Source organism: Nothobranchius furzeri, chromosome 4 (genome assembly GCF_043380555.1).
Source record: "Nothobranchius furzeri strain GRZ-AD chromosome 4, NfurGRZ-RIMD1, whole genome shotgun sequence".
NCBI classification, from domain to species: Eukaryota; Metazoa; Chordata; class Actinopteri; order Cyprinodontiformes; family Nothobranchiidae; genus Nothobranchius; species Nothobranchius furzeri.
The window spans coordinates 48,171,931-48,195,216 of record NC_091744.1 but is presented as its reverse complement, the minus strand read 5'-3'; the positions used below and the strand labels follow the sequence as shown (position 1 = coordinate 48,195,216).

The following is a 23,286-nucleotide window of genomic DNA, read 5'->3' as shown; positions in this document are numbered from 1 at the left end:
TAGACATGACAGTTTGCGTCTGATGTGTCTTTGATAAGAACTTCATAGTTTATGCAAACCAAATTCTTTCACATCCAGAACTCAGCTTTCCTAGATAAGGAGGTTCTGACCAACACCGCATTGACACATAGTTATACATCACATTTAGTTCCATCCACTCACAGTGGAATGCTTAGTTTACTTGTCATGTTTTAATTGTTTATAAAATAAATTCTTAGTTTTATAAACCTGACTCTTTTATGAATAAAAATGAAGTGTGTACAATTACTTCATAAAGCAAAAACCCTAGAATCTTCTGATTAATACAAGCAGGGTTGATATTTTATATTTAAATAGAGCATCACAGCTCATTGATCATAAGTAGAGTTAATATATATCTTGAGCTCTTAAAGCACTCAATTTGCCAATGCTACAGTTGAAAATAAGATATAGTATTATTACACTATAATAGTATTAACTATTTCTATAAGATTACTGAAACCCTCCACCAGCTCTACTAGAGCCTCTGGGGCATTCACTCATTCTTCTTGCTGTTGTTTGTTATTTTAAATGTGAGAAAAAAGAAAATGTTACCATTAGTGTGCATGTGCTCACTATCAGCTGTGATATTAATGATAACATCTATCAGGTGAATAAAAACGTATTAATGAGATCTGATTTGAAAACTAAAAATAATTTTCACCCGTGATCTTAACAGTGAATAAATCCATGATTAAGTTCCTGGCTTCCTTTCATCAGCCGGCAGCAGCTCATATTAACTCACGCATAAATTTACAATTAAATTCTGCTGCAGGTAATGACGACGCATGTTGCCTCGGAAGGTCTTGTCTCCGTAATCAGAATTTCCTATCACAAGATCATCAGTAGGAATGTTTTTCTGAAGCTCTTTATGATCAGACCTGGTGGAAGTGTCAGGTAGCAGCGGCCTCGTCCCGCTGCACACACACCTGTCATCTCATCACCTCTCCATTCTAGCGTCTTCCACTCACAGATCAGATGCTCAGGCACTGACGCTCTCTTGTCTCTCCTCCAGCTTCTCACGTCCTCATCCTCATTCCATCCCGAGGAGATTACTCTGGACACTCTCTGCCACACTCAGGACTACACAAGTCATCCCTTTCTTTCTAGTCCCGCTAGAGCTATTCTCACTACTGGTTCTGTCGGTGAGCTGCTTGTAGCTCCTTGATCAAACTGCCCGTCAGTTTTCACCCGGCACTTTGACTTCCACATCTAGGCTAACCGACATGCCACAGCCTCTCTATTTGTGATTGTTGGATATTCTCGGGCTGATCCAGCAGAAGTTTTGCAGCTGAGAGCTGAAGTCGCCCAACTCAGAGTCGTGGTACTGACAAACCCAGCTTGATTCTCTGTTGGATGGTGGTGTAGCTCTCAACCACGCTCACCTCGACGCAATGTCATGCCACCACAGGGGAGGCAGAGTCATAGATGGCAACTCTGGACAAATGTAACTATGTTGACGGCTGTCCTGACGGTGTCCTCACAGCACTGGAGATGACATTAGTTTGCCAACCCACTCGTTACTCCACCCACCAGTCACGAGTGGCCCTTCTTGTGGGTGGCTCCCCTCTACGATGCCGAATCCCCTGCCTGCTTGGATTACAATCCGTTTGTTAAATAATGGAAAAGAGTTTTGTTCCTCCAAGTAGCGAGGTCAGCGCTGACGCATGACTACGTCCAGCTACGCCAGAAGACCCAGTGCATCAATATCTCTTGAGTTCAGTACACTGGTGGCGGGGGTGAACTGGGGAGACGGTGACCTACAGTGGTGTGAAAAACTATTTGCCTCCTTCCTGATTTCTTATTCTTTTGCATGTTTGTCACACAAAATGTTTCTGATCATCAAACACATTTAACCATTAGTCAAAGATAACACAAGTAAACACAAAGTGCAGTTTTGAAATGATGGTTTTTGTTATTTAGGGAGAGAACAAAATCCAAACCTACATTGCCCTGTGTGAAAAAGTAATTGCCCCTGAACCTAACAACTGGTTGGGCCTCCCTTAGCAGCAATAACTGCAATCAAGCGTTTGCGATAACTTGCTACAAGTCTTTTACAGCGCTCTGGAGGAGTTTTGGCCCACTCATCTTTGCAGAATTGTTGTAATTCAGCATTATTTGAGGGTTTTCTAGCATGGACCGCCTTTTTAAGGTCATGCCATAGCATCTCAACAGGATTCAGGTCAGGACTTTGACTAGGCCACTCCAAAGTCTTCATTTTGTTGTTCTTCAGCCATTCAGAGGTGGGTTTGCTGGTGTGTTTTGGGTCATTGTCCTGCTGCAGCACCCAAGATGGCTTCAGCTTTAGTTGACGAACAGATGGCCGGACGTTCTCCTTCAGGATGTTTTGGTAGACAGTAGAATTCATGGTTCCATTCATCACAGCAAGCCTTCCAGTTCCTGAAGCAGCAAAACAACCCCAGACCATCACACTACCACCACCATATTTTACTGTTGGTATGATGTTCTTTGTCTGAAATGCTGTGTTACTTCTACGCCAGATGTAACGGGACATTTGCCTTCCAAAAAGTTCAACTTTTGTCTCATCAGTCCACGAGGTCTTTTCCCAAAAGTCTTGGCAATCATTGAGATGTTTCTTAGCAAAACTGAGACGAGCCTCGATGTTCTTTTTGCTTAACAGCGGTTTACGTCTTGGAAATCTGCCATGCAGGCCATTTTTGCCCAGTCTCTTTCTGATGGTGGAGTCATGAACTTTGACCTTAATTGAGGCAAGTGAGGCCTGTAGCTCTTTAGAATTGTCCTGGGGTCTTTTGTGACCTCTCGGATGAGTTGTTTCTGCGCTCTTGGGGTAATTTTGGTCAGCCGTCCACTCCTGGGAAGGTTCACTACTGTTCCATGTTGTTGCCATTTGTGGATAATGGCTCTCACCGTGGTTCGCTGGAGTCCCAAAGCTTTAGAAATGGCTTTATAACCTTTACCAGACCGATAGATCTCAATTACTTTTGTTCTCATTTGTTCTTGAATTTCTTTGGATCTTGGCATGATGTCTAGCTTCTGAGGTGCTTTTGGTCTACTTCTCTTGTGTCAGGCAGCTCATATTTAAGTGACTTCTTGATGGAAACAGGTGTGGCAGTAATCAGGCTTGGGGGTGGCTACAGAAATTGAACTCAGGTGTGAAACACCTCAGTTGGGATATTTTTTAACAAGGGGGCAATTACTTTTTCACACAGGGCCATGTAGGTTTGGATTTTGTTCTCTCCCTAAATAATAAAAACCATCATTTCAAAACTGCATTTTGTGTTTACTTGTGTTATCTTTGACTAACGGTTAAATGTGTTTGATGATCAGAAACATTTTGTCTCGCTGGTTACATGCGAGATGAGATGGTGGGTCACGAGACCCTGGAAGCACTGGGCGATGCAGATGATATGTTAAATTATAAATGATCCGCACTTGTGTAGCACCTCTCAGAGTCAGAGGACTCCAAAGCACTTTACACTGCAGTGTATCATTCATCCATTCACACACACATTCACACCCTGATGGTGATGAGCTACAACGTAGCCACAGCTGCTATGAGGCGCCCTGACACAGGCGGGGCTACAGAGCACAGGCTCCACCGGTCCCTCTGACCACCACCAGCAAGCAAGGTGGGTTAAGTGTCTTGCCCAAGGACACAACAGCAGATTTCTCTGGTGGGAGCTGGGATCGAACCTGCAACCTTCCGATTACTGGACAACCCGCTCTACCTCCCTGAGCTACTGCTGCCCCCCTCCTGATCAACTAACGGGTAATGGTTTGCCCTTTCTTCTTCACGGCTTCCAGCTCAGCTCCACACCGACATTTACAAAACCCCTCCGAGGAACGACCAGATGCAGAACCTACGATCCTGGGAGGACTTCCCCAATTGGATAGGGAACAAGGACTTCGTACCTATCATGACCCACTTAGCCACCTGTCCTGAGCTAGCAGCTAGGACCAAGGGAGCATCCTACCTGGCACACAATCGCCTTCAGCCCTTTGAGATTCCTCATTCAGGTGGAATGAGGAGTCCCATCAAGTCATCTGCTCTCCCAGAAACAGGAGCAGATTACAACTGATACACCTGCTCCCCGTTTCCTGTCACATCCCCATCACGGCTGTGAACAGCCACCCGTTGCAACAATCCATTACCATGTGTATTGGAGACAACCAGGAATATATCCAGTTTGACAGGGTCCAGACCTTAACCCCATTGAGAATCTTTGGGATCAACTGGAGAAGGCTTTGTGCAGCGGTCAGACTCTACCATCAGCAATGCAGGATCTTGGTGAAACATTAATGCAACACTGGATGGAAATAAATCTGGTGACACTACAGAAGCTTATTGAAACAACTCCACAGAGGATGTGTGTCGTAATCAATGCTAAAGGTGATCCATCAAAATACTAGTGGGACCTTATTACCTAGGCTAAAATAGAGACAAAATGAGTCTGTTTGTGTTTTTAGTTAATTCAGACGTCCACCATTTAAATATCTGACCAGGTAACAAATCCACAAGTCACTTACAAGTGTCTGCTTCTCCCCAGGTCTTCAGGCCTGTCAGTGGCTGACATGTGACTCATGTCTGTGTGTGTGTGTGTGTGTGTGTGTGTGTGTGTGTGTGTGTGTGTGTGTGTGTGTGTGTGAATACAGTAAAGGCTGCTGGAATGCAAATGAAATGTCACATTAGTGCCGGCTGATTGCGTTGCTCTGTTTTCACTCGTAGTTCATCGTCAGAAAACACTCCAGGACTCCTTCAAATGCTCACAAGTCCCATCTGAAACCCCCCCCCCCCCCTTACTCTCTCTCTCACACACACACACACACACACACACACACACACACACACACACACACACACACACACACACACACTGAAATATCACAGTGCTGTCAGGCATGGCTTTATTGAATTTAATTTTGAGTGTTTCCTCTCATGAGGGTGTATAAGGAGAGCGTGCCCTGGGCTGACCTCTGAGTGTTGTTTTCATACTGTTAACCACTCTTCAGTCAGCCTAACCCTCCTCCCTTGTCTGTCTCTTTTCTGTATTTCCTCCTCCACAGTCTGCATCCTGTACACACAAGGAATAGCCAACAGGGAGTGGAGAGAGGTGAGTATGTGGGTGAGGTGGCAGCGATACCATGACTTTATAGAAATCCTGTCAGTGGACCTTACTTTATGCATGCACCTGATTAAAGCTGCTCTTGGTTCCCTTTCTGATAAGTTTTGTTCCAAGCACGTTAACACGTAACTTACAAGGGTTTGATCATATTCCTCCTGTTTTTCTGGGGAATCTGTGTTCGTGTGAGTGAAATGTGGAAGCTGTGGTAACATTTTGATTAGATTCCTTCTGAAATCAGTCATGTATTCAGTTATTAAACATGATCTCTTTCACTTGTGTTGCAGTTTGGGAGGACAGAAGTCATAGACAACACCCTCAACCCCGACTTTGTCCGCAAATTCATCCTGGACTATTTCTTCGAGGAGAGGCAGAACCTTCGCTTTGACCTGTGAGTGTGCCTGATGACTTAAGCGTGTTTGATGTGCGTCAGTTGTCGTGGAAATCGAACATGCAGCCGCGGTGGGTGAAAGTGCTGCTTTGTTCTTCATGCAAAGTTGACTGTGACTGAAATATTCATGGGCGGCACTGAGGGAGATGAAAAGCTCTTCTCCCCTAAATGAAAGAGAACTTCTCTGTTTCCTTCTGGAGTTGTTTCCATCAAACAGGACTTTGACACAAACATGAAGGCTAAAGACTAGCCTTGTTTCAACCAACTGGTAGAGCCTTTCTCAAGTCCCTACATCACACTGACGCAATAAATGAACTTAACAAGAACAGAAAGGTAAAACAAGAAAACTGTTAAAAATATGGAGTTTGTTTGAGGAAAAGGTGTGACATTATTACATTGCATTATTTAACCTTAATATGATCACAATTATGATAATATGAATATTATTAATTTACATTACAGTAAAGCCCTTACTGCCCCACATCAAAACATGCAAAAGTGAAACATTTTCATTTCTTATTTCTTGGTGAGGGAGTTAAAAGTTAATAACATTAAATGTTTGATTTTGTTAAAGTGTATCGTTATTTAATCTTTTCAGAGGACGGGAGGAGTGGCTATGTGGAAAAGGTGCATTCAATGACCAGAAAGGTCTGGGTTAGGCTTTTGTACAGCGCTATGTGAGACCACAAAGCACCCTGAATTACGACTCTGTGGAGGCATTTCCACCATATTTGTTGGTGTTGGAATCAGTGTTGGGAATGTTACTTTTTAAAAGTAATTAGTTATAGTTACTAATTACTTTGTTACTGGTGCGTATCTCCAGCGGTCAATGGGCAAGTAGGCGGGGTACACCCTGGACAGAGAGCCAGTCCATCGCAGGGCAACACAGAGACACACAGGACAAACAATCATGCACACACATACACACACACACACACACACACACACACACACACACACACACACACACACACACACACACACACACACACACACACACACACACACACACACACACACACCTAAGGACAATTTGGACAGACCAATCAACCTAACAGTCATGTTGTTGGACTGCGGGAAGAAGCCGGAGAACCCGGAGAAAACCCACGCATGCACAGGGAGAACATGCAAACTCCATGCAGAAAGATCCCAGGCCGGGAAGCGAACCCAGGACCAGAGGTGGAAAGTAACGAATAAAATTTACTCACGTTACTGTAATTGAGTGGCTTTTTTGCTTATTTATACTTTTTAAGTCGTTTTTAAAATCCTTACTTTTACTTTTACTTGAGTACGTTTTTACACAAGAATTGTAATTCGCTACATTTTAAATCATATCCGTTACTGAGTAAAAATAAACTGTAGGCTTAATAAATGAAAAATATTACGTGTAGCAGCATCGGAACAGAAAGAGACACCTGCATGAGCGCCGCGTCTAAACCGGGGTGGGGGGTGGGTACAAATGACAATGAGGACAAACGGCCATTTTTACCGCAGTTTAACTCAAAACCATCAGTTCAGTCCCTGTGATCCACTCGCTGTTTACCTCCTCTCCTGTGGGTTGGAACCCGCACCTTCGCGCACCGGTGTGACGTCATCAGAATTCCGTCATCAGAGTTCCACTCGGTTCGGTAGCCGGACTCGGTTCCGTGTTTGAAATGTGTTTCTCTACCGCTCCGCACGGAAGCGGCAAATTAACGTTTAGCGCTCATAACAAGCGGATTATCAGTGCTCTGCTCATAAAACGGAAGACCTGCAGGCCTCCGTGAGTTAAAACATCCTGATACTGTTCAGGTGTGTAGACAACCTGCTGTTAGTTTAGTATTTTGTCCTAATCCGCTTGCCATACCTCCGGGTAGGTCTGTGTATGTGTTGAGTGCCATATGTCAATGGTTGGGTGGTATAGTTGGCATTCAGTTAGTGAGTCCATGCATGTAAGTTGTCTGCTGTTCTGCTGGTTAATAAAACCATGTTAACTGAATATACCGCTTCATCATTATCATACCGGTGAACATACAACAAGGTGTAAACATTGTGCTCCATCCCTGTGTTTGAACTCAGAAGATGCTTCTTCAAGCCACAGATATGTGATGATTTAGCTTGTTTCTTTATTTTACTCAAGAATAAGAGATTAAAATATTACTAAAGCAGTTCAATGTAGTTAAATTAGTCATTCAAAAGATTCTAAAATGCTGCAGTGTGTGTGTGTGTGTGTGTGTGTGTGTGTGTGTGTGTGTGCGCGTGCGTGCGTGTGTGTGTGTGTGTGTGTGTGTGTGTGCGTGCGTGTGTGTGTGTGTGTGTGTGTGTGTGGGTGTGTGTGTGTTACACATATAGGACTGCATGAGACAGAGTGGTTTCATCAAATCCATGCATCCTATATCTTGGCTGAAGTAATGGCTCAGGAAAATAACTTGTATTTCATAAACAATGACGTCTCTGCAGTGTTTAAGATAATGTTTTATCTTATATTGGACCGATCTTTGGTCTGGGAGGCGTAACATATCATGATGCAAGCCTTTTAAAACATGTTAAAGTGTTACAAGAGGAGATAAATGCATAAATTTAAAGTTCATGTTTGGAGACCAACCTTCACAGTGTGGAGGCTCACGCTGGTGAGGAGACACCATTAGTTCTAGTAACACCTGGGCTCCCAAGGCCTGTTCTGACAGGATGGACGTTACGGGACCCTTAAGGATTCCAGTTGGACGATTAGAGGATTATTTAGGAGGATTGGAATGAACAAACTGATTTCAGTGGTGAAGGGTTAAAGGTATTGGCTCGGCATTAAAATTGTAGAAATGCAAAATAACTACACTTTACCATCTATATAAGCATTTACTGGGTTCAGTTTTTTATTTTCTTAAGGACTTTTGTCATAAATCATTACAGAAAATCCAAATCCTCTCCTCCAGACAGTGAAGAACTGTGTGTCGCATACGTCACTCCAGCAGGTAAAACAAGCTAGCTGCTGATGCTAGTATTGTGGATCACTGTTATTTGTTTACTTTCATGCTCCTAATTATTACGTAAAATTGCGTTTACAGCTGCAGCAAAAGGTCTGAGCCCTAATGGGCTCGACACACGGGAGGCGACATGCCTCTCCTCCATTTATTTTCAATGAGACATGCGCGACAATGCGATAATCGTGGGTCTCCCTCCTACTAAGCGAAACGCGAAAAACGTGCATGTGAAATTTTGCGCTCGTGCACGTGCAGTGCACAGGCAACCCAATGACGCAATCCCAGAAAGTTGAAACATTTTCAACTTTTCATCGCCGTCGCTCGGACGAGGACCAATCAACGGAGGTTTCCTTCACTGACCAATGAGCAGACAGGATGCTCCGTACATCTCTGAGCAAACATGGAGGAGAAGTTGATTATTATTATGTTTTATAGTAAAATCAGAAGTAAGATTTCACATAACTCTAGCAGCACCTTGTGAAACATCATATCTACCGCTTTTTAAACTCTGAACCGCTTAAATAACCTTAATTCCCTCCAACCTGACACAGCCAAACAAAACAGCGGAAGTTTCGATTTCGCCATGGAACAGAACGTGTAGACGGCTTTGTCACTGGCCGCTGCCGCGGGTCGCCTCCCGTGTGTCGGGTAATAAAAGCGACAAATTTCGATGATCCCGGTCATTTGTCGCCTCCCATGTGTCGAGCCCCTAACAGGTCTGATCTAAAATAATAACCTACATCTATAAGTCCATCTAGAACTGCACCGCTACTTCTGGACTCTAGACGAGTCCCGTTAGCATGACTGCAGCTAAACTGCTAACCGTGTTCGCTCCGGTAAGGAAAGAACAAGTCCTTTGGGAAAGCTACGGCACACACACACACACACACACACACACACACACACACACACACACACACACACACACACACACACACACACACACACACACACACACACACACACACACACACACACACACACACACAGATATAATCTAAAAGATGATCTCTATATTTCAACATTAGAACCTCCATGACATCCTGGATTAGTACAAACGAGTTGAGCTAAGGAGTTACTCCAGCATCAGGAAGATTTATTCTGGTAAAGTGTTGGTTAAATATTTTCCAGAGTTATATCAATAAATACACACAGCAGGAAAACTGTAGATTACTGAACTATAATGGGACACATGATGGAGCTAAGACCAGCTGAGAACTCGTCAGCTTAGAGCTCCCAGTGGAGCACAGAAATAAAATATTTAAGAAAAGTAAACAACCTGTACCGATTTTGGTTCTGAAGATGAACAGAATCCTCCTCTATGTCCAAATCGGGTCGCAGGTCTTCTGAGTCAAATGGTCTAAAACATGTCTGCACCTCTGGTAGTGATATCCAGCTGGCGGGGTCGGAGTTCGGTTGAACTTCTCCGGTAATCCAATATCCGTTCTCGTCGCCGTATCCCAGAGAAAAAACAAATCTGATGGACCAGTAGAGGCTTCAGAAGCTACATCTGATTGATGACACAATGTTCTCTGCATAACGCTAACGCAGAAACAGCGGAGCCAGGCGTTGTTTACTACAGCTGTTTCAGCAGAGCTCCATGTGAAACGTCACCAGCTGCCCAGGGCTTAGACCGCAAGTTAGTTTCTGTTTTTCCCTCGCCGGTCACATACATCAGATTTTCTTACAATTCCAGCCGTCAAGATCCAAAAACCTTCATCATCTGACGTTTTAATACACATTTACACATGCTGTTCAAACGAATTTTGCCTCTGGCCGATATCTTTAAATGAGTGAGTGAACCCACTACCAAGGATGAACTCTGCTAACTTTAAAAATCAGCTGCTCTAAATAAGCATGAAGGTCAGAGAGGAGCTCTAGGACGGACATGGATAAAGGAACTGTAATGTGGAGGTAAAGTAGGGCAGGGCCAACGTTATCAGCTGTCATACGGTCCATCTGAAATGTTTGACTTTCATTTAGCTTGTTATGTGACAGGTTAGAGCACAGTCTCATGTTAGAGTTTTGTCATGAGAACATTGAGATACCTCACACACTGATGGCATCTAAAAATTAACATTTTTTTTCAAAATAAAGAATACTTTTAATCACAGTTTAAATGTACAATCCTAGAAAAACCTCGTCCAATCAATGTGCACGTCCTGTTCTCAATGATTGGATAGAAATCCTTCCATCAAACTGTGTGTGTGTGTGTGTGTGTGTGCGTGCACACATGAGCGTGTTGTGAACTGGTGTTGTGGTTTTGCACTGATGTAACCATGTTTACGCTGACAAAAATGTAACTAAGTAACTTTTACTTTGAGTACATTTTATTTACGATACTTTTTACTTTTACTTGAGTTAACATTTAGGCAAGTACTTTTACTTGTACTTGAGTAAAAAATTATCAAAGTACTGGTACTCATTCTTAAGTAGGAAATTTTAATACTCTTTCCACCTCTGCCCAGGACCCACCACTTTGCAGCTCGCTGGTAATCTAGTAATACTTAAATAATAAATAAAATCCTTTAAAATGACACTTGAAGAGGCACAAGCCTGATGGAGGACTTACATTTCCTAACTTGGGTTAGACCCAACCACAGAAGAGCTGCAGCTGGGTGGTAAACACATGTTACACCACTCCAGGACAACTTGGTGTAGAAAAACCGAGTTTTATTGGGGACCTCAGAACCATGGCATCGTCATACAGATCCAAGCATGTTAGAGCCTTTTTTTCTTCTTTTTTCTTCCCATTCCTTTCTGAACTGTAACTGCCTTCTACTGGTGAAAATGTGTAACAGCTTAACCAGAAACAACCGTAGCTGACTTAACTTTTCAACTCTCAACAGGTTTATGCAATGTTTCAGACATTTTATCTGTACACTTTACCAAGTGCTACATTCCTCCCCTGCTAAATAAATGTTGTCTCAATATTGACAAAACATGACAATACTGAACAAGAATAAACAAATGTACTATTGTTTTTTCAGTGACAATATCAAGATGGTATGAATTAGGGTAGGGTTTAGTAGTGGTTTAAGATCACTTTCACACTGAACTATTGAACCACAAGTGACTGAATCACATGTTACTCATTTACCAGATAAGCATAGGCTTATAACAAAGCTGAGTTTTTTTCTAAATAGTCCATGTAGAAATATTTCCCTCTTAGACACATTACTATCACTTCATCACACACTCCAGAGTCTATCAACTTAGACAGCAATCATCATTGTACAATTAACCTTGTCAACTATCACATAGTCCCATTTATCCTGCTACCATCCCAAAAGCATCAAATACTTGTGTCACCATACTGGTAAAACCTTGAAAGTACTCATACATTTGTGCAAAACAAAAAAAAACAAGTTTAAATTTGGGAATGTACTTCACAGTTCAACAATAACTAACTGGCACATAGGCTGGATTGTAAAACCCATGTAGAGCTGTCCAAGGTCCTCCAAACTGTTGACAGAATGGAGAGGCTGGTACACTGGCATACAATGGGTTAACGCTATGACCAATTACTCTCTGAACTGGTTGCCCAAATGCATCATAGGTCAGTATTTTCCGGGGGCATCTCTCTCTTTGAGACCTTCTCAGCTGTGGTTCCGACAGTTCTGAGTTTATCTCACTGGGCTGATCTGGAGAAGCAGCAGTTTTTGATGATGCCAAGGTGTCGTGTTTGATGTTATCCTGCCCATTCCCCATGCCGGGTTGAAACTCTTCAGCATCCACTCTGAGCTCCAAATTCATTTTCTGAGAGTCCTGGGCAATTTCCGCAGCAGGGGCTGACACCATCACATCATCTTGAGGCTGGCAGCAGTGGTGCCTTGCTCCCTGAGACCAATACAGTTCCTCCTCATCTGAACTCTCTGTATAGTCCAATGCATCTGGGAGATCTCTTGGTTTTTGTGTCTGCGTAGTGTGGCGTGGTTCAGCCCTTGTTGTTTTTGAGAGAGGTAATGCATTACAGGGCATTAGCATGTTGCGGTGGAGAATACGACCACGTCCTGTACCACGCTCCGGCTTAACCTCATAAACAGGGCTATTTCCTCCCCTCTGAGAGATCACTAAGTGAACCTGATCCTCCCAATAAGAGCGCAACTTCCCAGGCCCTCCCCTCTCTGACATGTTCCTGACAAGTACACTGTCCCCAGGTGAGAGTACCGCACTTTGTCTCTTTTGGTCATAATGTGATTTTCCTCTTGCCAGGTTCTTTTTAATGTTTCTAGATGCAATGTCATATGCTTCTTTCATCTGCTGTTGCCATTTGTGAGCATAATCCTCATGTGATTTGCACTGGTTAGTCTCACTCAGTCCAAAAATTACATCTATAGAGAGACGTGGTTGTCTACCGAAGAGTAAATAAAAGGGCGAGTATCCTGTTGAGTCACTGGTTGTACAATTATAGGCATGCACAACTTTGTTTACATAGTCACTCCAGTGTTCCTTCTTTTCCTCATCTAGGGTCTGCAGCATCGACAGCAAGGAACGATTAAACCTTTAAACTGGGTTCCCCTGTGGATGGTAGGGTGTAGTCTTTTAATTGGCTATTCCTGTGTACTTCTGCAGCAGTTTGAATAAATGGTTTTCAAATTCCCTGCCTTGATCATGGTGTAATTTACCAGGAAAACCAAATTTCAAGGAAAAATCATTAAAATTTTTATCTGCTGCTGTATTGCCAGACTTGTTGTGTGTAGAGTACGCTTGAGCAAACTTAGTGAAGTTGTCCTGTAACACTAAAATATACTCATACCCTCCCCTGTTTTTCGAGATGAACATAGTCTATTGAAACCATTTCAAAGGGTGCAGTAGCAGGCACGTGACTCATGGGGGCCCTCAACTGAACTGTAGGCTTTTTCTGTATGTTACATTTACACACCTGTGTGATGAAAAACTCAATATCTTTGTACATATTCGGCCAGTAAAATCTACTTCTTGCGGAATTCATCACACGCTCCACCCCCAGGTGACCCATTTCACAGTGAAGGTATCTATAGACTAGTTCTCTGTATGATTCTGGAATCACAATCTGAGTGTAAGTCACAGTTTTTCTTATCAACAACCCGTCATTAGAAATCAAAAGCTTTTTCCACTCATGGAGCAGCTGTTTTACTTTGGGATCTTTGGTCACTGATGTTTTGTCAAAGTTTGCGCCCCTACTCTTTAAGTTTAGAACATAAGCTATGGTAGAGTCCTGCTTTTGAGCTTGTTTCCTGTTTTGTGATCCTCACATCTGGCTGAGTTTCTGTAAGTATTTGATTTACTTCTGGACTGCACGTTACAGCTGATATCCAATCCAGCTGCTGGTCTTCCTGTGTTTCAATAGCATTTAGTAATGCACTTAACACTTTGGGTGAGCACAGCTCATGTATGAGTCCATATTAGAAGGTGTTCTGGACAAAAAGTCTGCATCAGTGTTACTTTTCCCGAGGCGGTATTTCAGTGTTATGTTCAAATCTGCCAACTCGGAAACCCATCCGTGTCCTGTCGCATTAAGTCTAGCTGTGCCTAAAACATAGGTTAAAGGGTTGTTGTCACTATAAACTGTCACTGAGGGAGCATAGAACAAATAGTCTCTAAAGCGCTCAGTAATGGCCCACTTTAGTGCTAAAAACTCAAGTTTCCCTGAGTGCAACCTGTAGTTTTTCTCAGCCTGTGTTAGTGTTCTCGATCCATATCCGATTACTCTTAACTTACTGTCCTGCTTCTGGTACAAAACTGCCCCAAGTCCTTCCTCTGATGCATCTATGTGCAGGATGAAAGGGTCCTCAAACCTGGGATAAGCCATGAAAGGTGGGTTAGTCAGAACATCTACCAAATAGTCTAGTGCTTTTTGGTGACTGTCACTCCATATGATTTTTTTGGTGGGCGCAGCATGTCCCGCCTTAGCAGACTGCGTTGGTGTTTGGATGATGTCCTCTGAGAGTAAATCGTACAAGCACTTTGCATATCTTGAAAAATCCTGCACATAACTTCGATAATACCCCAAAAATCCCAAAAGCTTTCTCAGCTCTTTGATGTTAGTTGGAGGGTTGTTTTTTTAAAGCTTGTACTGCTTGCACCTCTTTTTCATCCACTTTGTGACCATCTGCAAATGATTTTGCCCACATAGCGGACTTCATTTTTGAACAAGTCACATTTATCAGGTCTTAGTTTTATCCCCCAAGCCTGCTGGCGTTTGAGAACTGTTCTCAAATCTTCAAATGCTGTTCAAATGTTTGACTGTACACCAACACATCATCTAAATATGGAGTACATATTTTGTCCCTCAAGCCTTCTAGACTTTCCTCCATACTACGTTGGAATGCTGAAGGTGCATTGGTAAGCCCAAATGGAATTCTATTCCATTCATACAGCCCCCAAGGTGTTGTAAAGGCTGTGCATTTTTTGAATCCTCATTGATTTCCCCTTGATGGTACGTTTTACCTTGGTCGAGCACACTGAACCACATATTGCCGCCAAGTCCATCAATTATCTCCCGTATTCGCGGTATAGGGTGCCTGTCTGCAATGGTCTATTTATTGAGACCCCTATAATCGATACACAGTCTCAGGCTTCCATACCGTTTCCTCACACACACTACCGGTGAAGCGTAAGATGAGGTTGATTTGTGAATAAAGTCTTTCTTGAACAAGTCCTGAATGTGATTTTTGACTTCATCATAGAGAGCACAAGGGACCGCGTTGTAGGATTTGGCCACAGGAATCTGATCAGTCAGTTTAATATCCATTTTCAAAGTTTTTATGTGGCCAATTTCCTCTTTGTGTTTAGCAAATGCCCCTGACTCCTTCTTCAACATTTCCATGACAGCTGCCTGCTGTTCTGTGTTAAGGTGGCTCAAACTGACAGGTGGGTTCCAAGGCTCTTCAGGTAAGCTAGGTGAGTTGTCTTCTTCTCCAACTGAACCTAGCTGAGCTTTTTTTAGATTCATGGGAAAGGTGTGTGTTACTCTCTCTATGTTACCTATAAGGGTTTTAGCTGGCAAAACAATGTCATGTTTGGTAACATTAGTAACATAGATCTTAGCTTTTTGGGTCTTGCCTGATACAAGCAGCAGCTGGCTGTCAAATTTCAGACCCTCATCTAATGACAGGTTTCCATCAGGCTCAAAAAGCATTTCACTTTGTACTTTTGAGTCGGTTTTAATGGAACAACTATTGCCATGCATCTGTCCAGTGGGTACGACAATAGCTGTCCACCCTGATCTAATCGGGTAGGTAACTGTCTCACTACTTGAGGTGTGGATAAGGTTCAAAAGTGCTCCCCCTTTGCCTGATCCTACTCTTAGTGAATTTCTGAGTAAAGACACACTTTCACTGGACTGAGTAGTGTCCCTTTTTATCAGTTCCTCAATAGCATTAAAACCTATTATTGGTTTTTGCATCACATCACAACTTATTAGAATTGGAACCAGAACTTCATCCTGAGCAGAAGTTTTCCCTTTTGGGTCACAAAGGCTAAGGCTAACTTCTACCCAACCCTGGAAAGGAACTTCTGATCCATTCACAGCTCTCAGGTCTAAAAGCTCATTCCCACTTAGAAGATCACTGATTGGGTGGACTTCTAAATCAGGTAAGTTATCTGACTTCCAGTGTGCACTCATTATTGCAACTTGGGCCCCCGTGTCCCACAGGGCCTGTGTTTTACAGTTGCTCATTTTACACCATACTAGACACTTTTTGTCACGAACTCCTCCAGCTGACTGCATTCCATTCATTCCTGCCACTAACGTGGCGACTGACGTCATCACGCCGACACTACTTAAGGAAGTGCCGGCGTTTCATTCATTGCTCAGTCATCGTTCTCACTAGACTTTGCATCGAGTCTCCAGGCTTACCAGCCCTCTAAACCCTCAAGCTACACCTACAGGAAATAACCACGCCGGTTATCTCCGTCTCTCCGCGTCTGGGCAACAGAACTCTCAGTCACGCTTCAGATCTGCCAACGAACCTGACAGGATGACTGAGCCCAAAGTTGACCCAGCGGAGTTCGCGCGTCTGCGTGCCGAAGTGGCTCAACAGCGCGCAACCTTGGATCAGCATACGGCAGAAATGAACCAGCTCCGTGCCATAGCTGATCGCCAAGCAACTAAGATCGAGTCACTCACCGAGCTAGTACTCCAGCTGACCACCGCTCTGCAACGTCAGACCGCAGCTGTTCCTGACAGGATGGAACCACGCCTCAGCCTTCCAGAGAAGTGGGACGGAACCAGGGGATCCCCGGAGGGCATGTTGGCGACCCTGGCCATGACTTTCGAGTGCCAACCGGCACGTTACCCCACATCCTGCTCTCGTGTCGCCCTGCTGACCTCACTGCTGACAGGTCGAGCCGGTGAATGGGCGGCGGCTCTTTACAATCAGAAATCTCCTGCCTGCAATGACTATGAGACTTTTGTAAAGGAGATGAAAAAGACTTTTGTGCACCCCAGCAGCGAGGTCTCGGACGAGACGCGGCTGCTTCAGCTTCGCCAGGGCTCCCAGACGGCGGCTCAGTACACCTCTCGCTTCCGGACGACAGCAGCTCGGTTGAGGTGGGATGACGCCGCCCTAAAGGCCGTTTACCTGGAGGGACTGCCACCGAGAATCCGGGAGGGCATGATCGGGCACGAGGTCCCAACCTCCCTGGACCTGGCAGTGGATCTGGCTCTCCAACTGGACCGCTGCATCCTGAACCGGCCGAGCACCATGTCAGCCCCCGTACACACCAGGACGTCACCCCGCCGGCCGGCTCACCAACTGACGGAGGAGCCGATGCAGCTGGGACATCTTCCCCTTGAGGAACGGGCACGGCGCTACCAGGAGGGAAGATGCGCTTACTGTGGGGATTTGGGTCACCACCGTGGCACGTGCCCAAAACGACCGGGAAAAGGTCCCTCCGGGTCGGAGTAGGAGCTGTCCCACCCGGAGTCTCCACCTTTCCGGCTCCACACCGAACCACTCTCCCGGTTTCCCTCCACCTGGACCAAGGCCCGACCAGACTGGAGGCACTTTTAGACACTGGGGCTGCGGAGTGTTTTATCGATCACGGACTGGTTACTCGGCTCAAGATACCCCTCACCGCCCTCGACCGACCCATTCCCGTGACCTCTGTGGACGGCCGGCCCATCATGCCGTACCCTCTCACCCACCGAACTCAGGGTCTCCACATGACTATTGACCAACACCGGGAGACCCTCCACTTCCTGGTCATCCAGGCTCCGGCCACGCCACTCATCCTGGGTCATTCCTGGTTCTGCCGCCATGAGCCTCACATCTCATGGTCCACCAGTAAAGTCCTGGCCTGGGGCACGGGTTGCCATAACCACCGGGACTCCCCTGCACCTCAGACCAGAGCAGCCACTCCCACAGACGTAGACCTGACGCTCATCCCTCCTCAATACCACGACCTCGCTCAGGTCTTCGCTAAAGAACCCACTACCAGGTTACCTCCTCACCGACCCTACGACCTGGAGATCAGGCTCCAGCCCGGCACCACCCCCCCTCGGGGTCGCCTGTTCTCCCTCTCTCCGGCGGAAACCCGGGCTATGGACAATTATATAACTGATGCCCTGCAGAAGGGATTCATCCGACCCTCAACATCCCCCGGGGCCGCGGGGTTTTTCTTTGTTAAGAAGAAGGAGGGGGATCTCCGGCCCTGCATAGACTATCGAGGGTTAAATAAAATAACGATCAGGGACCGTCACCCTCTCCCTCTCATGGGCACCGGTCTGGACGCCATCACACAAGCCGCAGTGTTCACTAAACTGGATCTGCGCAGCGCCTATAACCTCATCCGTATTAAGGAAGGTGAGGAGTGGAAGACCGCTTTTATCACGCCCACTGACCACTATGAATATTTGGTGATGCCTTTTGGACTCTGCAACAGCCCCGCCGTCTTCCAGCGGTTCATTACAGATGTGCTGAGAGACATGTTGGGCCGCTGGGTCTTTGTCTATCTAGATGACATCCTCATCTACTCCCGCACGGCCGAAGAGCACATCCGTCATGTTCGAGCGGTTCTGTCCCGCCTCCTGGACCATGGACTTTACTGCAAACTGGAGAAGTGTGCGTTTCACCAGGAGTCCACCTCCTTCCTGGGTTTTACCATCTCCTCCCAGGGCCTGAAGATGGACCCCCAGAAGGTTCAGGCCGTAGCTCAGTGGCCTCTACCCACGACCCTGAAGCAGCTGCAAAGCTTCCTGGGTTTCTCGAACTTTTACCGGAGGTTTATACGCAACTTCAGCTCCCTCGCAGAACCACTGACCTCACTCACCAAAACCACCAATCAGCCTCGCCCTTTTCGCCTTACTCCAGAGGCTGTCCGTGCTTTCCATGAGCTGGTCGGACGTTTCACTAAGGAACCCATCCTCCTCCACCCGGACCAGACCCGGCCCTTCGTCGTGGAGGTGGACGCCTCAGATGTGGGAGCGGGGGCCGTTCTCTCGCAACGGGGTCCAGACTCTAAGCTCCACCCATGTGCCTACTTCTCCCGGAAGTTTTCCCCCACACAGCAGAACTACGGGGTCGGCGACAGAGAGCTGCTGGCAATAAAATGGGCGCTGGAGGAATGGAGGCAGTGGCTCCTGGGGACCACCGATCCCTTTCTGATCTGGACCGACCACCAGAATCTCATTCATCTACAGACTGCCCGCCAGCTCAACCCACGTCAGGCTCGGTGGGCCCTCTTTTTCGAGCCGTACCACTTCCATATCGCCTACCGGCTCGGCTCCAAGAACCTCAAGGCGGACGCTCTCTCTCGGCGTTTCGCACCAGATGCCGCCCCCCCGGAGCCTCGGACCATTCTGCCGACTCAACGCTTCCTGGCCTCCCTCCAATGGCCGTTGGAGCAGTCCATACAGGTGGCACTTCCTGGCGATCCAGCGCCGCCGGAGACCCCACCGAACCGTCTCTACGTTCCCGCCTCCTGCCGGCAAGAGGCGCTCACGTGGGGGCATTGTTCGCGGCTCGCGGGACATCAAGGACAAGCCCGTACCCTCCAGTTCCTCCGTCGGGCTCTCTGGTGGCCGTCCATGAGGAAGGACGTCCGCGAGTTTACAGCTGCATGTGATGTGTGTGCTCGCTCCAAGTCCTCCAACCGACCCGGCGCTGGAGAGTTGCAGCCTCTCCCTGTGCCCAAACGGCCGTGGTCACACATCGGGCTGGACTTTGTCACGGGACTGCTGGTGGTCGACCACCTGGACACTATAATGACTATCACGGACCGTTTCTCCAAGGCCGTGCACTTAGTGGCCCTGGCCGGCCTCCCCACTGCCAAGAGAACGGCCGAACTGCTCCTGGAACAGGTGGTGCGGCTCCATGGTTTCCCTCAGAATGTGGTTTCCGACCGAGGACCCCAGTTCGTCTCACGCTTCTGGAAGGCGTTCTGTCGCCTGGTCGGTGCTTCCACCAGTCTGTCCTCTGGATACCACCCGCAGACAAACGGTCAGACAGAGAGAGCTAACCAGCAGCTTGGACGCTACCTGCGCTGCTTCGCTTCGTCCCAGCCGACCACCTGGCCCCGCTTCCTCCTGTGGGCGGAGCTGTCACACAACCTCCAGACCTCCTCTACCACGAGTCTGTCTCCCTTCGAGACCTGTTACGGTTATCAGCCTCCTCTGTTTGATCATCAGGTGCCCGAGGTGGAGGTCCCTGCTGCCCAGACGCTGGTCCGCTGCTGTCGGCTCGCCTGGATCCGGGCCCGTGCGGCCATCACCCGGACCAACACGGAGTATGCCCGTCAGCATCGCCGCCGCCACCGGCCTGGCCCCGTCTTCCGGTCTGGCGACCAGGTGTGGCTCTCCTCCGCTAACCTGAGGATGCCGGCTGGCTCCCGGAAGCTCACTCCTCGCTTCCTGGGTCCGTTCCCTGTCCTCAAGGTCATCAATCCAGTCACCTGCCGTCCACGCCTCCATGGCTACTCTCCGGATCCACCCGGTCTTTCACGTCTCCCAGCTTAAGCCGGTGATCTCCTCTCCTCTCCACCCTCCACCGGTCCGGGTGCCTCCGCCCCGCGGTGTTGAGGTGGATCGCACCTACACGGTCCGCAGGATACTGGACGCCCGCCGCCGGAGACGAGGTTGGCAGTACCTCGTGGACTGGGAGGGGTACGGGCCTGAGGAACGCTCTTGGGAGCCTACGAGCTCGTTTGTCGATCCTGCCCTGCTAACAGACTTCTGGGCCCGCCGTCCTGGGACTTCGGGTGCCGTCCCTAGAGGGGGGGGGTCCTGTCACGAACTCCTCCAGCTGACTGCATTCCATTCATTCCTGCCACTAACGTGGCGACTGACGTCATCACGCCGACACTACTTAAGGAAGTGCCGGCGTTTCATTCATTGCTCAGTCATCGTTCTCACCAGACTTTGCATCGAGTCTCCAGGCTTACCAGCCCTCTAAACCCTCAAGCTACACCTACAGGAAATAACCACGCCGGTTATCTCCGTCTCTCCGCGTCTGGGCAACAGAACTCTCAGTCACGCTTCAGATCTGCCAACGAACCTGACACTTTTTACCCACTAGCTGCGCTACTTTTTTTTTTTTTTTTGGTACTCAGATTAAACATGTTTTGTGGTTGGTTCCTAATTTTGGGATTTCCTGAGCTTGTTGGTGATGCCTGGAGTAACCTTTGGGCTTCGGGAATGTTGTCACATTGGGACATTGGTGCTGAAGCTGTGGCTTGTCCCGCAGTCACAGCCCCTTCCAGTTTCCCTGCTTCTGGGCTCCCCTTACTTTACATCCTTTTGCCCACTGGGAGTTACTGCCACACTTAAAGCAATGGTCGCAGTCCCTGTTTTCTTGTTGACATGCAGCGCACCACCTTTTTGGTCTCTGGGCTGACTTTCTGTATGTCTTAGTTTGCCCATCAGAGTCACTCGACCTATCCCGTTGAACAGTTTGTACAAGTGAAGCTACCTGTCCTGTAAGTTCCCTGATTGCTAAATTACTTTCTTCCATTTTTGCAAATAAGGAGTTGTCTTTGACTGGTTTAGCTGGCTTTGTGTCGGGTTGGCTTGTACAAGGATCAGAATGTGCAACATTCTGCTCAACTACATTTAGTCCTGTTCTAAATGATGACCTGTGGGCTTTTGCCTTTAAAGCCCTTTCGCTTTCATTGTACTGTGCTGTTTGCATTTTCATTAACAAGAGTTCATCACTGCTGTTTTCATCCTGTAAATACAATCTCATTTCTGCTCTGACATTATCATTTAGTAGTCCCGTTCTAATAGACTGAAAACATTGACTTTGAACAAGTTCTTTGTTGTACCTTAGGCTGGACTGGGCACGCTCAGATGCAAAAAGGATTTTTTGACGTAAGTCCAGGACTCTAATCAGGAACTCAAGTGGTGTTTCATTCGCCCCCTGGGTAGCCTTGGTAAACTGCTGATACAGTACTGTTGCATCCGTTTCTGCATAATGGGCTTTTAGAACTTGTCTCAAACTGGTCAGTATGAGGTTTTCCTTCCCCTCCAAGTAGCTCCTTAGCTTTAACCCAGGACTGATGGCACGCACTACAGCCTCCACGATCTCAGCTTCAGAGTAGCCCTTCTTCAATCCGCTTTCCATCTGGTGCTCCAAGCTGCTGAAGCTCAGTGTGTCTTTAGCTGTTGACTCACCCACATGGCCACTTATCCTGAAGTCTTTTCTGAATCCCACTGATGAAACGTTGCAGCCGCTGTTGCCCATGGAGTCTCTCCCTCTGCGCTGTGTTTCACTGTCTCGCGAGGTCATCATGGCCACCTGCTGCTCCGCTGCTGTCCCTTGAGCTGGCTGATGCTCCAGCGTTGTCATCAGACCTGGCTGCCGCTCCAACAGCGCCCCCTCTGCTGCGAGTCGCCCCTCATACACAGCCTCTGCCGTCATTCCCGCTCCGTCTGAAGATAACGCCTGGGCCACCGCTCCCGCGCTGATAGCCGCTGACCGTGCCTCCACCAGCGAAACCAGCTCATCATTTAGCTCCAGAAGCACCGACATGCCTTCATCCTCCCGCTGCAATAAATCTTCTCGTTCACAGAATTGGATAATAAGCTTAACGAGAGCTCTGCGGGTTTTACTCTTAATTTCTTCATCTATTTTTTTCTGTAATATCACACAGTTCACATACTCTGAGCAGCTCTTCCACAGATAGTCCACATAACTTCTGGTCTAACTCCAACAAAAAAATCTTCACGGTCCTCAGACATGCTTGAACGACAAATAAGACGAAAAAAAAACTCTTACAGTGTATCCGACCGGAGAAGCACACTTTGCGTCGTGCTAGCTAGACTGTTGCTCTTCGTTAGCATTAGCCTCCTTTTTCTGGCACGTTCCGTTACCGTGTCTCTCTGCAGTCTTCCAATCCACTATATGAGGTAGTCCCTAAAAGCGATCTCGGTGGTACCTCCAAAATGTTACACCACTCCAGGACAACTTGGTGTAGAAAAACCGAGTTTTATTGGGGACCTCAGAACCATGGCATCGTCATACAGATCCAAGCATGTTAGAGCCTTTTTTCTTCTTTTTCCCCCCATTCCTTTCTGCACTGTAACTGCCCTCTACTGGTGAAAATGTGTAACAGCTTAACCAGAAACAAACATAGCTTACTTACTTTTCAACTCTCAACAGGTTTATGCAATGTTTCAGACATTTTATCTGTACACTTTACCAAGTGCTACACACACACACAGGTAGTTCTAATAACACCTGAGCACCTGAGACTGATGCATCAGTGTTACAGCGGGACTAAACACATGATCAGAAACAGGTTATAGCTGGATGATCTAGGAAGGTAGAAGATTGTGACATCTGATTGGTGAACAGGTGAGAGGAACTTAGGGACGTCCCGCTGTCACGCTAAGAAG

The 23,286-nt window shown here is 46.8% G+C and overlaps 1 protein-coding gene across 1 annotated transcript in view; it reads left to right on the top strand.

The window, feature by feature from the left end:
- The window catches only part of LOC107374166 (copine-8), a 255,851-nt gene that overhangs the window by 50,318 nt on the left and 182,247 nt on the right, over positions 1–23,286 (top strand). Inside the window, exons 3-4 of the mRNA XM_054733519.2 lie at positions 5,065–5,111; positions 5,408–5,511. Coding sequence (XP_054589494.1) covers positions 5,065–5,111; positions 5,408–5,511 — 151 coding nt within the window. The remainder of the gene's footprint in view (positions 1–5,064; positions 5,112–5,407; positions 5,512–23,286) is intronic.